At 55.0% G+C, this 14,887-nt stretch overlaps 1 protein-coding gene across 2 annotated transcripts in view; it reads left to right on the top strand.

The window, feature by feature from the left end:
* Zfpm1 (zinc finger protein, FOG family member 1) overlaps positions 1-14,887 on the top strand; it is a 59,548-nt gene that overhangs the window by 18,433 nt on the left and 26,228 nt on the right. For both annotated transcript variants that reach the window (XM_041649398.1, XM_041649399.1), the window contains 2 exons: positions 4,946-5,068; positions 8,017-8,166. In XM_041649398.1, the coding sequence (XP_041505332.1) occupies positions 4,946-5,068; positions 8,017-8,166 (273 nt within the window). Of the gene's footprint in view, positions 1-4,945; positions 5,069-8,016; positions 8,167-14,887 lie in introns of those variants that run through there.

Genomic DNA, 14,887 nt, shown 5'->3' with positions numbered 1-14,887 from the left:
CTGCCTCCATAATTCAGTTTTAAAGCATGAAAAAGGGAGTTGATGAAATTCCGCTATCAGCTCTGAGCCAATATGCAAAATATCTCACCCCCAATCAAATAGCTATTATGTTTTCATTCCCAAGCGGCGTCCGGCCTAATGAGCAGGAGACGGATGGGCGCTTGGGCATCTGCTCCTTGTGATAACCAAGGGGCTCGGGGCACTGTGGGGGCTGCTCCCAGCGCTGTCCTGCCTGTGGGTGACCACCATGGTGGCCTGTGGATGCCACTGAGCAGAAGTGCAGTCTTGTGCCCAGACATCTCCAACCTGGGCAGTAACCAGGCAACAGGGCCAGCATCCGCCTAACTATGGGTAACGGGAGGTGTGGTTCGAGACAATGCTGCGGAGGCAGCCTGTCTGCTCGGGTCATAATGTTGCCCAAGCTCCCTTTTCTCCATGCACCATCTCTTCACCTTTTCCTTGAGGACCATGGCAAGCTGCTCTGCCTTAGTTGGGTGGGCCACAGTTTACCCTTCCATAAAGTGGGTGTAACCCAGACTTCCCACTAGGTGGGTGTTTGGCACCTTATGGAAATGAAATTTAGATAGGACTGGCCTTAGGTTCCCCACTCTACACCCTCACCATTATTTGCCCCCATTCCCATGGCACCCAGTCTGGCTCATATTACATATTCTGTATTACCTCTACATAGATCTAACTCAGCACGAACCCTCTGTGCCTTAGTTTCCCCTTCTGAGGCAGGACTGGAAGATGACCTCACTGGGCTGTCTAAGTGAGAGGGGTTAAGGAAGGACATTTGTGAAGTGCTAAGCCAAGGCCCCTTGTGCACGGTTGTGCTTAATAACCCCTTTCCCCTGCTGGGCCCTTGGTGGCAGTCACCAGTGACAGCTGGTGTTTGTAAAGTACTGGCCCCCAGCACCCTCAGCTGCACTCTGATGGTGCCAGCAAGCTGTCCTGGGAGGCTGCAGCTGTGAGAGTTTCCATCCAGAGCTGAGGAGACGGCGTACAGAGGTAGCAGCATACAGAGAGGTAGCGTGGCTTGCCCAAGGTCACAGAGCAAGGACATAGTTTTATCTGCCACTCTGCTGGTTGGGGACAGTGAGGGTCCCCAGAAGGACCCTAGCAAGGGACATCCTGGGGAGGAACGGTGTCCAGCCATGGTTCACGGATACCCCTGACATATAGGGCCAACGTCCCCCACTTTTCTACTTCCACAGCCCTTGCGGGTGTAGGTGTACCCGAGGGCCCAGTGCTAGCTTAGGCTCCGCTGAAGCCAACGGAGGGCTCAGAAAGCCGTAGCGGCTGGCTCCGGACAGAAGTGCCGCATCCCATCTGTGGGCTTTCTCTGTTTGCCGTGGTGATTCTCTCCTGCATTATCATAGCCATTTTAATTGTTCTGGAAATGGATTAACAACGTCAGAGTAAGCTGCTTGTCATCCTGGCTTCTTTCTCCACGCTCATCCACAAGGCTTTGTGAGGAGCACTTTTGCCTTTGTTCTGTAAATTGAGGAACATCCCAGCTCTAGGCGCCTGGGTGCGGGAGGTCCACCTGGGTGGGCACCAGATTGGGCTCCATGACATTACTGGGGAAGGCTGTTTCCGCTTGTGCCCCCTCCTTGGCCCAGCTCAATGCCAGTCCCAGAGTTGCTGAGAGCAGGCAACTGAGACTCCAGGTGCCTTTCAGCCCCTGGAGAGGCATGGAGCCCCTCCAGAGAGATGGGTGCCTGGGCCTAGGCAGGGCAGTCTCCTGTCCAGGGGTGGCTCCACTCAGGGTGGATCTCCACCGTAGCCCTGTTTTCCAACCCTAGTTCAAGGTCATACGGGTCAAGGCATTTGTCTGCCCCTGTGAGCCTTAGCCCTGTTCCTGGGAGGCTGGGTCCAGCGCTAGCACCCACAGGACTGCAGCTAGGAAGCCTATCTCTTCCTGGAACTTGTGATGTCACCCCCATACCCCAGGCTAAAGATGGACTCCCTCCTTTCAGGCCTCAGAGACCAGCGTGGTGGGGCTCTGCCTATTCGTTAGCTTTCACGCCCACCCACTGTACTCTGTTGCAGGTGTGCCCACTTTCTCCCACACACACATTGCCTGGTCTCACCCCTGCACTTGCTCTCATTCCTGGCTTAGGAACCAATATGGTTCTTTGGTTTTTCCTGCCCCCAGAAGCCACAGGCAATGTCATGAGGCCCGTGCATCCTGCATCCTAGAGTGGTGTCTGGCCATCTGAGGCCAGTGTGAGCAGGATGGCACTGCCCCCAGTAGTGTGGTCTGGATTGCAGCCACCCTAGTTCTTCAGATACAGAATGTCCCCTATCACTTCTGAAAGATCATTCTACAAACCTGGTCCCAGCCTGGCCTCTATTCCATCCTCATGGGTCCCCATGCCATTGACATGACGAGTACCATAGATCCCACAGTAGCTTTAGTATTGGGTGTGAGCTAACTCGTATTGGTACTGATGGCCCTGCCACTGGCCTGTGGGTCTCCCACAGAACCCCCATGCCTCCTGAAAAGAAGCAGCCCTGAGCCACTGTTCTGGGGAGCAGCAGGTTGCATTAGCTATGTAAAGCTAGGGGCCCCAAGTGTTAAAGGGGGTGCATCTTAGACCATCCCCCTGCCTGAAGACAATGGCCTGTCTCTAGAAATGGCTCTGAAGTGGCAAGGACCATTGCTCAGTCAGTAGAGTGCGCTTGTCTGCCATACACAAAGCTCTGGGTTAGATCCCCGCACTGCATATACCAGGCTTGGTGGTGCAGCACTCAGGAGGTAGAGGCAGGAGCCTCTACCACATAGTAAAGTGTTTTCAATCTTCCTAACACTGTGCCCCTTTAACACAGTTCCTCATGTTGTGGTGACCCCCAACCATGAAACTATTCCATTGCTACTTCATAACGGTAATTTTGCTACTGCAGTGAATCATAATGTAAATATCTGTGTTTTCCAATGATCTTAGGCATGACCCCCAAGTTGAGAACTGCTGGCATAGTAAGTTCAAGGGCAAACATGGAATACATGAGACCCTGTCTGAAAGACAAAATAAAACCAAAGATGGCCCTTGCATGCCTTCTGTCCCCTCTACCTTAGGGTGTCCTCAGGCCCTCTGACACATGGTTTGGGGGTTATTTTCTCCAATGTCTCAGGCTTCACTGCTCTGAGACTCAAAGCCCCTTCAGTGCCAGTGGGTGTACCCTAGACACAGGCTCTTCCCCTCCTCAGTGACCACAAAATGACAGGACAGGTGTCTCCTGCAAGCTGTGGCTTAAGAGAATAAGCTGGGGACCAGGCTGAGCAAGGGTTTCAGTTGGGCCTTAGTTCAGTTCCCATCACTGATACCCTGGGGTGACCTCAGAGGTTGCATCACCCCTGACCTGTGCTTGGTGTCCTCTGGGAGTCATTATGGAACCATGGGAGCTTATTCCACTCTGCCATCTCCCACTGCATGGTGGATGCCCCCCAAATGGTCTGGAGGGAGGGGAACAGAGGCCCAGTCCCCACTGTGAAGGATACCTGTGCCCTGACCCAGTCCAGCAGTCGTGAATCTGCTATCTTTGTGTCCATCATGCTTTTGCCCAGTGTAGTGAGCACAAGAACTCACTGTTGAGGAGCTCTGGACCAAACCCCAAGTGTGGGGTGGCCTGAGAATCTTCTTGTAGGAGATCATAAGCAAATAGTAGAATGTCTGCTGTGTGAGCCCGTGAGTCTGTGTGTGAGCCTGTGAGTCTGTGTGTGAGCCCGTGAGTCTGTGTGTGAGCCTGTGAGTCTCTGTGTGAGCCCGTGAGTCTGTGTGTGAGCCCGTGAGTCTGTGTGTGAGCCCTTGAGTCTGTGTGTGAGCCCGTGAGTCTGTGTGTGAGCCCGTGGGTCTGTGTGTGAGCCCGTGGGTCTGTGTGTGAGCCCGTGGGTCTGTGTGTGAGCCCGTGGGTCTGTGTGTGAGCCCGTGGGTCTGTGTGTGAGCCCGTGGGTCTGTGTGTGAGCCCGTGGGTCTGTGTGTGAGCCCGTGGGTCTGTGTGTGAGCCCGTGGGTCTGTGTGTGAGCCCGTGGGTCTGTGTGTGAGCCCGTGGGTCTGTGTGTGAGCCCGTGGGTCTGTGTGTGAGCCCGTGGGTCTGTGTGTGAGCCCGTGGGTCTGTGTGTGAGCCCGAGAGTCTGTGTGTGAGCCCGAGAGTCTGTGTGTGAGCCCGTGAGTCTGTGTGTGAGCCCGTGAGTCTGTGTGTGAGCCCGTGAGTCTGTGTGTGAGCCCGTGAGTCTGTGTGTGAGCCCGTGAGTCTGTGTGTGACCCTGTGAGTCTGTGTGTGACCCTGTGAGTCTGTGTGACCCTGTGAGTCTGTGTGTGATCCCGAGAGTCTGTGTGTGAGCCCGTGAGTCTGTGTGTGAGCCCGTGAGTCTGTGTGTGAGCCCGTGAGTCTGTGTGTGACCCTGTGAGTCTGTGTGTGACCCTGTGAGTCTGTGTGTGAGCCCGTGAGTCTGTGTGTGAGCCCGTGAGTCTGTGTGAGCCCGTGAGTCTCTGTGTGAGCCCGTGAGTCTCTGTGTGAGCCTGTGAGTCTCTGTGTGAGCCTGTGAGGCAGGAAGACCTAAAGCATCCATCTGAGCCCCCAAAGGACCCATGTTGGTTTCTATTTTGAGTGTATGATTGGGAGGGGCTGAGATGCTTGTCTTGATAAGCAGGTATCCATTACCTGAGGACAGACAGACAACATGAAGGACAAGGATAGGAAAAGCACCAAGTGACACCAAAACTTAGGAATTGTTGCAGGGTAGGGGGTAAACATAGGGTGAAGCTAGCATGCTAGATTCCAGGAAACTTACACAGCCTCTGCCTCTGTGAGGGGCTGGCCCTGCCCTCGTCCTGCCCACTCTTCCCAGGCACCAAAACTGAGCCTGTTTGGCCATTAGGAAACCAGGGTAGCCTTATCCAGAAGCACCTCATGATTTCCCTGCGACTCATGTCCACAGGTTCCCTCAGAGATATGGAGGCCAGAGAAGAAACCCAGGCCATGGACATCAGCCCCATGGAGCAGGAGGCCGCATCCCCTGAGGCCCCAGCCATAGAAGATCCCCCAAGCCCACCCAGAGAAGGTGAGTGTGCAGATCAACATCCTCCTAGAGTTCATGGGGGGGACAGAGGGCCTCAGCAGGCAGCTGCTGTCCCTAGGACCTGGAGAGAGTCAGGGGAGAGGGGTGTCAGCTGTGTGTGAGTTGGAGGTCCAGCCTCAGGCTAAGGTGACTGAGGCCTGGGTGGGGAATATCCAGTCCAAGGCTAGACCTCAGGAAAGTCACAGCCATTCCCAGCATGTTTATCCCTGTGAAATGGTGTCCACGGGATCTTCAAGGCTGTGACTTGGGCTCCACATACAACATCAAGCTGCACCCAGGAAGAGCCATGAGGCTCTTCAGAAGCAAAGAACACACTGTATCTGCTGAACTGAACTATCGAGGCCCAGAGAGGTTAAGAAGCTTGTCTGGGCTCACAGCCCACACTCTGGCCAAGATCCGACCTAGGTCTGGGTTTAGACTCATCCCACTGTCACGCTGCCCCCTTTTCTTACCCACATGACCTCCTTGGACTCTACTGGGCCTCCTGGTTGCAGTTGTCCAGGTCGGTTCATTTCTGAAGCTGGAGTCGGGCCATGGAAGGAAACCCCGCAGACACCCACACTACCCAGATCCTAGGAGGCCAGTTCAGGCCAGGTGCGGGATATAGGGCGGTGAGACTTCAGATGCCCCCTAAAGTCCAGGGAAGAGGGACTTCACAGAGGCAGAGTCCTTGAGAAATCAGCATTTTGCTTGTGTTTTGGAAGCGACTGAGTTCTGGAGAGATGGTAGAGAGGTACCTGAGGGATAGATACCTGCATCCTGACTCAGTGTGCTGGGCTCTACCTGGCTGTGAGTCTAAAGCCCTGCCATGTCTGTCTGCAGCTCTGAGCTTCGGGATCACTTCATTCCTTACCCATGAGCCTTTGTTCCACCTGCCGCCCCAAGCCGCAGGTCACACCATTCCACATCTGCTATTCTTTGCAGAGTCTAGACTCTCCCCACCACCACCCCAGTGCCAGAGATTAAACCCAGGGCTTCAAGCATGCTAGGCAAGCACTGTATCATCAAGCCATATCCCATCTTGCCCACCAGCCTCTGATTGGACAATGTAGCTATTGGGTTACTTGGGAGGATGGTTAACTGGTGACATGACCAGAAGCGGAGAGACCGGTGATGACCAGAAGCAGAGATCCCCAAGGAGCCACCTGTGCCACATGCAAAGAGGGATGGTACTCTAGCCGTGGTCCCAGCAAGTGTACGGGGGACACAGGGACAGAGCAGATGGCACAGGATAGACAACAGCTGGGGCAGGGGGCGACAACAAAGAGGACAAAAGAAGGACAAAAGACCTGGGGAAACGGCTCAGTCAATAACCTGCTTGCCCACAGGCTTGAGGACTCAGCCTCAGCATCTCTGAAGTGTAGGTGTGGTGATGCATGCTTCTAATGTCAACACTGCGAAGGTGAGCGCGGGTGTGTCCCTGGGGTTCACTAGCCAGGCAGCCTCGCCACATTGGTTGAGTCCTAGGCCAGTGGAAGACAATGTCTCAAAAAACAAGACAGAGAGAGCTAAAGACCTCCAAGGATGTTTTTTGACCACCACACATGAAGAGGAGCGCATGCATGCGCAAACACACACACACACACGCACACACAAGGTGATGAGGGATGGACGGTAGAGCAGAACAAGGAGGACGATGAGGAGCAAGGAGGACTCTGATGACAGGACAACAGGGATGACAGACAGGTAATGGCAGAGGAGTCTGGATAGGGAACAAATTCCAGAGTGACCTTCACCCCTGGGGGCTCCTCACTGTGCACCCCACCAGTGTATCGGAGTTTCTGACTGAATGTCTGCAGGCCAAGGACTCTCCCACATCCCTTCTTTGTTCCAGGCCCAGCACCAGCCTGAGGCTCTGGCCCATCCTTGGCAGCAGCCCTGGGGGTCAAGCCTTGACTCCATCACTCTCAGCTCTCCAAGGACACCTGCCCCAGGAGTGAGGTGGCAGGTGCCAAGCCAGTCTCCAGTCAGGAGCTTGTTCATCGTTACTGTTTTCTTTGTTTTTGCTGGCATACAGTACTGAGGGGTGAAGCTGTCCATGGCTGGCCCTAGACCACCTCTGAGCCTCCGTTTTTACGGGGTGACCTCCAGAAGAGCAGGTGCCATGCTCATAGGCTGCTGCCTTATCTAGCCCACCATCAGTGCTACCATCAGGAGCTGCACTAAGGCAGCTGTGGCCGAGCTACCAAAGGGCAAGTGGTTGGCGGCTACTGGACTTTGACCCACGGCTTCCCGGGGAGCTGGTCTTTATCTGATTGGGGAGCTGGGGCTGCTGAGAGGGTAGGCGGGTGGGGCCGGGAAGGATCTGGGACAAACAGCCAGGCCTGCACCTGGCACCAGCGGCCGTGATAACGAAGTGATGGGCGCGATAACGGCGCAAGAGCATATCTGACGTTCAGGCGAGTCCAGCCCGGCTCCTCGCAGTGGCTGGAGCTCAGATGCCAGCCACTTTGATTTATAGCCAAAAATAATAGGACTTTTATACCACGGGATTGATTTATTTGATGTTAATCACAGCCCTTATCGTGATATTAATAATCTGCTTGTTCCCATGACGTCACCCAGGGGGTTTACAGGAGCGCATCGATCGGGGGCCACACTGGTTATCTGGCCCGCCAGGAAGGCAAACATGCCCTTTGGGCTGGAATTGGGTGCGGGGCTGGTGGAGGGGCCCAGCTGTTGCAGAGACCAGTGAGCCAGAGGCCACAGACCTAGGTGCACTGGGTGGGCACTGGGCTGTGACAGACAGAAGCGAAAAAATAATTATTACAGCTGTGATCAGCAGGGACTGGGGGCTTTACAAGGCCAAGAGGAAACCTTCTGTGTTAGATAAGGCAGGAGGGCAGATAACTGTGTGCCCCCTGGCCTCAGTTTCCCTCCTGGTTATAGGCCATCCCAGCAAGATCGTGACAATGTTTTCCTCTCTACAGATGTAAGTCCACCCACAGTGCCAGCACCCCCTGAGTCCCCAGAAGGTCCTGAAGATATGGGGGCGCAGGAGTTGGAGATGAGGCCCCAGGATGAAGAGAAAGAGGAAAAGGAAGAAGAGGCAGCCATGGCCAGTCCCTGGAGTGGGCCAGGTAATCATGCTGACTAGCCCAGTACAACATTGCTATGACCCCAGGGCAGCCTTGTTACAGCCTTCTGGGCCAAGTGGGAACTAGGCTCTCTTGGATTCTGGAGACCACTGGTGCCGTTGGCCCAAGCAATGTGGTCTGAGTTGTCTCCAGAGTACCCACACCCAGAGCTCATGATGTAGACAGAAGCATTTGGAAGGTTTGGCAATGAGGACTGAGGAACAGGCCCCTGGAGGGGTATCTAGAGGATGTGGCTGGAGATGCCAGTCTGGGATCTTCCCCAGAGCAATGGTTGGGATGCTAAGCTGGCTAGTGCCCAGGTGGGCTCAGGCTTGTGGGAGAAGGAGAACACCTGCCCTTCCTGGGGGCTGCAGCCCATCTGAGGTTCCTAGTTACCACTTGCCCCATAGGCAATCAGGCCTGTGCCTTTGCATATCTTCGGGCAGTGAGTGCGGCTGGTCACATACGAAGCTAGAATTGGCAGCTGCATCTCAGATCTCCCAGGTCCCAGAATGTGGCAGTCATGGTACCCTTGCTCCTGATAAACAGATACCATGGCCCAGGAGCACAGTGGGGGCATCAGTGATTTCCAGGGCTCTTACTGAGTGAGGGCTGAGAGCCACTCTGTGCAAGGTAAATAGGTGAGGTGGGGTAAGTGGTGTGTGTATCAATGAGGGAGGAGCTTGGAGGCTGGGCATGTGGGTGAGCAACACATGTGTGCACAGTTACTGAGTCTCAGCTGTGTGTGAGCATCTAGGTCTTATCACCAGATTCCCATCCGTGGATAGAAGGCATGACAAGGGTCTTGCTGAGGGATCAGAGAAGGCTTTGCCAGGGCAGAGACCCTGTTCCTCCCCTGGGGAACTTGGGGTCCAAATTGAAAAGCAACAGACTTTTAACTGGACTCTCAACAGAGGGGCAACTGAGTGGGGCCCTGAGGCATCAGAGGAATGCAGGAGTCAATTGGTGATGTCTGCCACCGGTGCTAGGGAAGATGGGTGGCAGGTGTGGGGGGGGGGTACCCGATGGAATAACAGCCTGAGGCCAGATGGAGAGGGGGTGAACCCAGAAGGCCACAGCCAGAATGGGGGACCCACACCCTGTGTGGAAATTGAATCCATTCCCAGAATGTCCCATGACTGGCTATCCTGGGGCACCCCCCCTCTGACACCCCTTAGTACGTGGATGCTTAGCACACCTCCCAGGGCTCTAGAAGACCTGGTAGAAATGTATGGCAAAGATGGCCACTTCTCCTGGGGTGCCTGGTGGGAGATGGGTACTGACCCAGGGTCCTATCTCAGTTGAGGCCAGTGTCCCCAGATCACAGTACCATGATGGGAGTCATTGTACCTGGTCACGTGATCACATGGGATCCAGGGCCTTTTCTGCTCACATGCCCAAAGCCATGGAACTGGGCAGAGCCTTGTCTTCAGACTGCCCAGATTCTAACCAGCCCTAGGCTGACTTAGTTTCTCCTGCTAGAAGAGAATCCGTAAGTACTGACTCAGCATCAGGAGCATGCCCCTGTGTGTCCCTGTTCCATGTCCACAAGCATAATGTGGACAATGCCTGCTGGGGGTGGCAGGGATCATGTGCGTCTACGGACTTCAATGGCCGCTAAGCAGGTAGAAGGCGTAGATGGCCCTTCCATCAGCCCCGTGGGGCCAGCACAGTGTTATACCCCCTCAGTGCATGGTCAGAGAGACAGTGCACATCACTGACTGGGAACTGTTCTTGCTGCCGAGGCCCAGATGCCAGGTCATTCACATCAGTGTTGAACATTACTCACCATCCTTGTCCACACAAGTGTTATTACTTCATTTTTTTGATGGAGAAGCAAGGCCTTCGCAGTTTGCAGCCTGCCCTGCCCCCTGTGAAGGCTTATGCTCCATGGGCTGTGGTTTGGGGTCAGGGTGCACCCCAGCTTCCCGAGTTATTTGCATCCTCAGGGGCCAGGCGGTACCCTATCGGCTCCCACAGATAGGAATTTCTGTGCAGTGGGCAGCGATGGGGTTGATAAGTGGCCGCTGGCCAACCGCCGTGGTAGCCATTGCCTATCAGCTCCTACACAGGCCGTGCTTATCACCCACTGGGGAAGCTGCTGGAGAGGCCCCGGGGGCTCTTATCTCCAGGGCCGCCCAAGCCTGTGATGGGGTTGTAGGGTTAAGGCTTGAAGGCAGTGCCCAGTCTGATGACAGACCAAGTGGCCACTTTTGCCTTGTGGGTTGCCTTTGACTCTTTGTGACCTCTGACCTGTGTCCCCATTACCACCACCACCACCATCACCAAACAAACCAACCCAGCCTGTTCCAGGGAACCTGCCCGAGAACAAAGGGAACCTGTTCCTCTTTGGAGAGAAGGTATAGAGCTGGCTTGGACTCCACATCTTCCTCTGGCTCTGTCTGGCTCTGCCTGGACCCGAACCCATTCCCATCTGCTCTGCCTGAAGTAAGGTGGTCACTGGACCCACAACAGAGCTGACAGTCCAGGGCTGGGATCTCCAGAGGTCTCTGCCCATACTGGATACCATCTGATGTTGCAACCCAGACATGTAAATATCAGGGGCCACCTATCAGATTCCTCTCTTGATGAGACAGGATTTAAACAGGCCCCAGAAAGTGGCTGTCCCGGAGCCTGGTCTTATTGCTTCTCCATAGCTGGTGTACATACACGAGACAGCTTATCTCCTACGGCCCAGACCTAGAGCAGATGAAGGGAAGTCCTCCAGGAGGAGCTGAAAATGGCTTGGTGATGAAAGTGTTTGCCACATAACCATGAAGACTGGTGTCTCACATAAATACAAGTGGATATAGCCCACTCGTTTTCCTGTCAGACAGAGGATCCCCAGAGCAAGCTAACTAACAGTACTAGCCATTAGTGATCCTCTATTCTCAGGGAATATGGCGGGAGAGTGATCAAGGATGAGTCCCAGCAGCATCAGCCTTGGGCCTGCAGAGAGAGAGAGAGAGAGAGAGAGAGAGAGAGAGAGAGAGAGAGAGAGAGAGGTACAGGAGAAACAGAAAAAGACCCTCAAGAAACCCCCATGTGGCCCTGGTTCCCATGCTGCCAGTGACACCCAGGCGCAGTCACTTGACTGCTGCAGACCCAAGTATAATTTTACTTCCTTGAGAGCTTTATAAGCACTAGAGTGCAGCCCCAAGGTTGTGCAAACAACCATCCCTGTCATGATTTCCTATCCTCTCCTGGTTCAGTCACTGTGCCTAGCTCCTTCCTGCCCCAAAACATCCCACAGTCTGGGTAGTGCACAGCGGTGCTTTGGTCCACTGTCAGGAGTTCTGTGTCTTGCCCTTGCCACTCAGTTCTTCACGAGCCCAGCTTTGCTAAGTGTCTCTGGGTGGGCTGCCGACCTCCGGACCTCAGTTTCCTATTCTGTACAATGGCTTTGGGGAGAGTCGTTGTGCCCCTCCAGCTTGTCACCAACTAGGCAGTGTGGTTTCCCTCCCATGGGGTGCAGGCAGAAACCCCTCCAGCAGCTGGTTTTGCATTACCTGTGCATCTGAGCAACACAATGGACATGTCTTGTTGCAGATCTGATGGCCACACACTGCCCAGAGTCCGGCTTTGCACTGACCCCACAGTGTGGTCTCAGCACCCTCTTCTGGGCAGTGGGGATGGTGTAGTCATGTGTAGAGTATAAAACCCAAGGAAAATGTCAGGAAAGTGCCTTCAGATGAGCACATGAGATAAAAGTCTGTAAGTGCACACAACAGGGGAGCCTGTTCTCAGTGCTCAGAACAAACCAATGATGCTGTGTAGAATGAGAGTGGCCTAGATAGTCCTTCCAAGGCACACTGCATCTTCTGTCTGAGGGGTTTGTAGATGCCGGAGAGGGGAGCTTACAAGAAAAGAATGGCCATGCAAAGGCCCGGAGAGTCCATGAGCCGAGGGAGAGTGGAGTCAGAGGGGCTGCAGCCAGGGCCCTGTGGATTTGGGCCTGAGCCCAGCAGGTGAGGGGAAAATGGAGGATTGGAGCAGGAGGGCTTGCATGGCCCCTGAGGCATAGCAGGGACACACCCTGGGTCTCACAGGGCCACAGGTCATACTGTGGACCCAGAGCTCTGGGAAGTTGTGTACAGGGCTCAGGATACCCTTGCTGAGACCCAACCCTGGCTTCCCGTGGTCCTCAGCTGAGTTCTAACTGGGAGGAAGGACAGAAAGTGAGAGAGTCTGAGCTGTCATCTTCAAGATGACTTTGATTGCAGGAGTGACGGCTGTTTCCAGCCCACCTATGCAGAAGGCTTGAAAGTAGATCTCTGACCTTGCACAGCTGCCTTACTGTGGGATGTGGGGACCTGTCCCCAGTGCCTGTTGCCCCTCAGTGCCACAACTCCTCCTGTCACCTTCCCTTCGATTCAGGAGGACTTGGCTTTCAGACACACCAGCCCTGTCAGGCTGCACATCCCATCTAGCTCTGTCAGCTCCTCCCCCCTCCCCAATGGTCCATCTGGCATAGTCTTAAGCAAGTGGCAGAAGAGCAGAAATAAACAGACTCAGACTGCTGTCAGTCAGGTAGCATGCTGTGGGGTCTTCTAAGGATTCCTCCAGGGCTGGCCTCAGCAAGGGAATCAATAGCCTACACTGAACTGGGGGATCTGGGACACAGAGGGACCATGACCCTCCCAGGTCCCCCAAGGCTGCACGCATGTCATCAGTATACCAGCCATGTGAGGGTCTGCCTGTGCCAGCAGAGTGGAGCTCCGCCTGGGAGGCTAGGGCAGGTACCGGGATGGGAGGCAAACTGAGTCACTGTGGGGGCCCCAACCCATTGCCTTGGGTGTGCTGTTCTATAATGTGAGTGGAGAGGCCCAGAGAGTTCCAGCCGCTGTCAGTGTGAGTGCAGCCAAGCCATAGCTAGCAGTGGGGGCAGGAGTCACCAGGACTTGAGCAGTGGCTCTTCTGCCCTGTGAGTGTCTTAGGCCTGGAACTTATTCTGGTCCCTGAAGTTTAAGAGCAGGGTCCAGAGGCAGAGCCTGAGGTTGAGGCAGATGGTAAAGGGAAGGGCAAGAGGACCTCAGGGTGACTTGGAAAGGCACACCAGCACCATGTGAACATGCTAGGTGACCCAGGAGCACCCCTTCAGCCATCCCCAGGCTGGAAACCCCTGGAGGCAACAGGAGAACCAGCCACCTGAGCTCCTCCAGGCTCATCTGCCTGAGTTCATCAGGCCTCTGCCTGATCTTCTGGGAGGGTCTTTATGGAGAGACAGGCCAGCAGGGGTAAGGGCCGGGGACAGAGAGAATAAGCAGGTAGCCATGGGGGCGGGGCAGCTTCCCCATCCAAGGTCAAGGTGCTAGGTCAAGGTCTGGCAGCGTCCTGAGGCCCAGGGAAGATGTGGAAGAGAGCGCTGGCTGGGAATGATGCAGCTCCCAGTGTTCAGGCTCATGCACTTTTGAAAAGGGGGTGACTGTAGAATTCTTACTGGAGCATGTGGCCCTTGAGGAGGGCTAAGACCTGTAAACCCACCCCAGGCTCCAGAGATAAAGTAGAGCAGGAAAAGGGGGGTCCTGTGGTCCCTTACAGCTGAGAGCTAGGAGCTTGGCTGACCCCACAGTCCTGGCCTGAGGAAGCCCAACTGGGTGCTAAGGCCCCAGAGCCAGGCTGCCCAACTAGGGCAGAGTGTGAAGGGAAGAGAAGCCAGAAAGGACTTTGTCTCTTCCACCCAGGAGTTTCTTGGAGCCCAGAACTCTTTCCAGGAGCTGCTTTGAATTGAGTGAGAGCCAGTCAGCCCATCCCAGCTCCTGGAGGCAGGGCCAGGAAGGCGGACCATGTACCAGGTCAGCGTGTCCCTGAGCAGTGTCAGTCAGCAAAAGGGGTGCCTGAGTGTCAAGGCCAAGTGGGGGAGCAGATGGTAGCACTAGAGAAGGACGAAGGACCCTGTCTCGAAGATGATGACTGAAAGACATATTCGGGGGGAGGGAGCTATTCAGACAAGGAGCTGGAATATGCAGTGAGGCTTTGGGGGCATGGCATGATGAAGCCTTAGGGCTAGGGTGGGCATGGGGAGAGAGTGCTGGGCACAGACGGGTCAGGGTTCTGAGCCATAATCTTTGAGGGCAGCCCTCGCAGCCTTGTCTTGTCATGGTGCTAGGGTTGGAATCCCAACCCTCAAACACACTAGGAAAGCACTCCACCCCTGAGCCACACCCAATCCCCAATTCTTGGCTACACAGTGGAGATGCTGAAAGACAGTGGGAGGTATTTAATCAGCTGCTAGGGAAACTAGATCAGAGTTAAAGCATCCCACAGTCTCGGGGTGGAAGGGGCTGCTGCTAGGGCCACAGGAGGTGTTGTTGGTCATTTCCTGCTGGAGGCCCCAGCCAGATCTCCTGCCTAGGGTCCCAGGGAAGCAGGCGACTGGGACCCCTCCCTCCCATGGAGCAGTAGCTTGTTATCTAGACTGTGTCCGGCTAACTAATCTCGCAGGCCCGGGGTTTCTGTGTGAACCTCAAGGCCTGTTATCTGGCGGCTGAGGCAGGACAGCTCGTCCTGATGGACAGCCTGGGAGATGGGCCGATAGCTGGCCTTGCTCCCCTCCCCATGGCTGACTAGCTGGCATGTGTGGGTGGGAAAAAAATCATTCCAGCTATTTTGTGTTATCATGGGGCCTGGCGTGGAGGGTGATAGGCCTATTTGTCTTAGATTAGCCTGCGGGGGAGGGGGCACTGGTAGATGACAGGGGTCACTCTGGGGTCAGCTTCAGAGA

The sequence above is a fragment of the Microtus oregoni genome, unplaced genomic scaffold (genome assembly GCF_018167655.1).
Source record: "Microtus oregoni isolate MIOR12 unplaced genomic scaffold, Mior012 000004F_ref0000308, whole genome shotgun sequence".
Lineage (NCBI taxonomy): Eukaryota > Metazoa > Chordata > Mammalia > Rodentia > Cricetidae > Microtus > Microtus oregoni.
The sequence above is the reverse complement of the archived record's forward strand: the minus strand, read 5'-3'. Positions and strand labels throughout refer to the sequence as shown.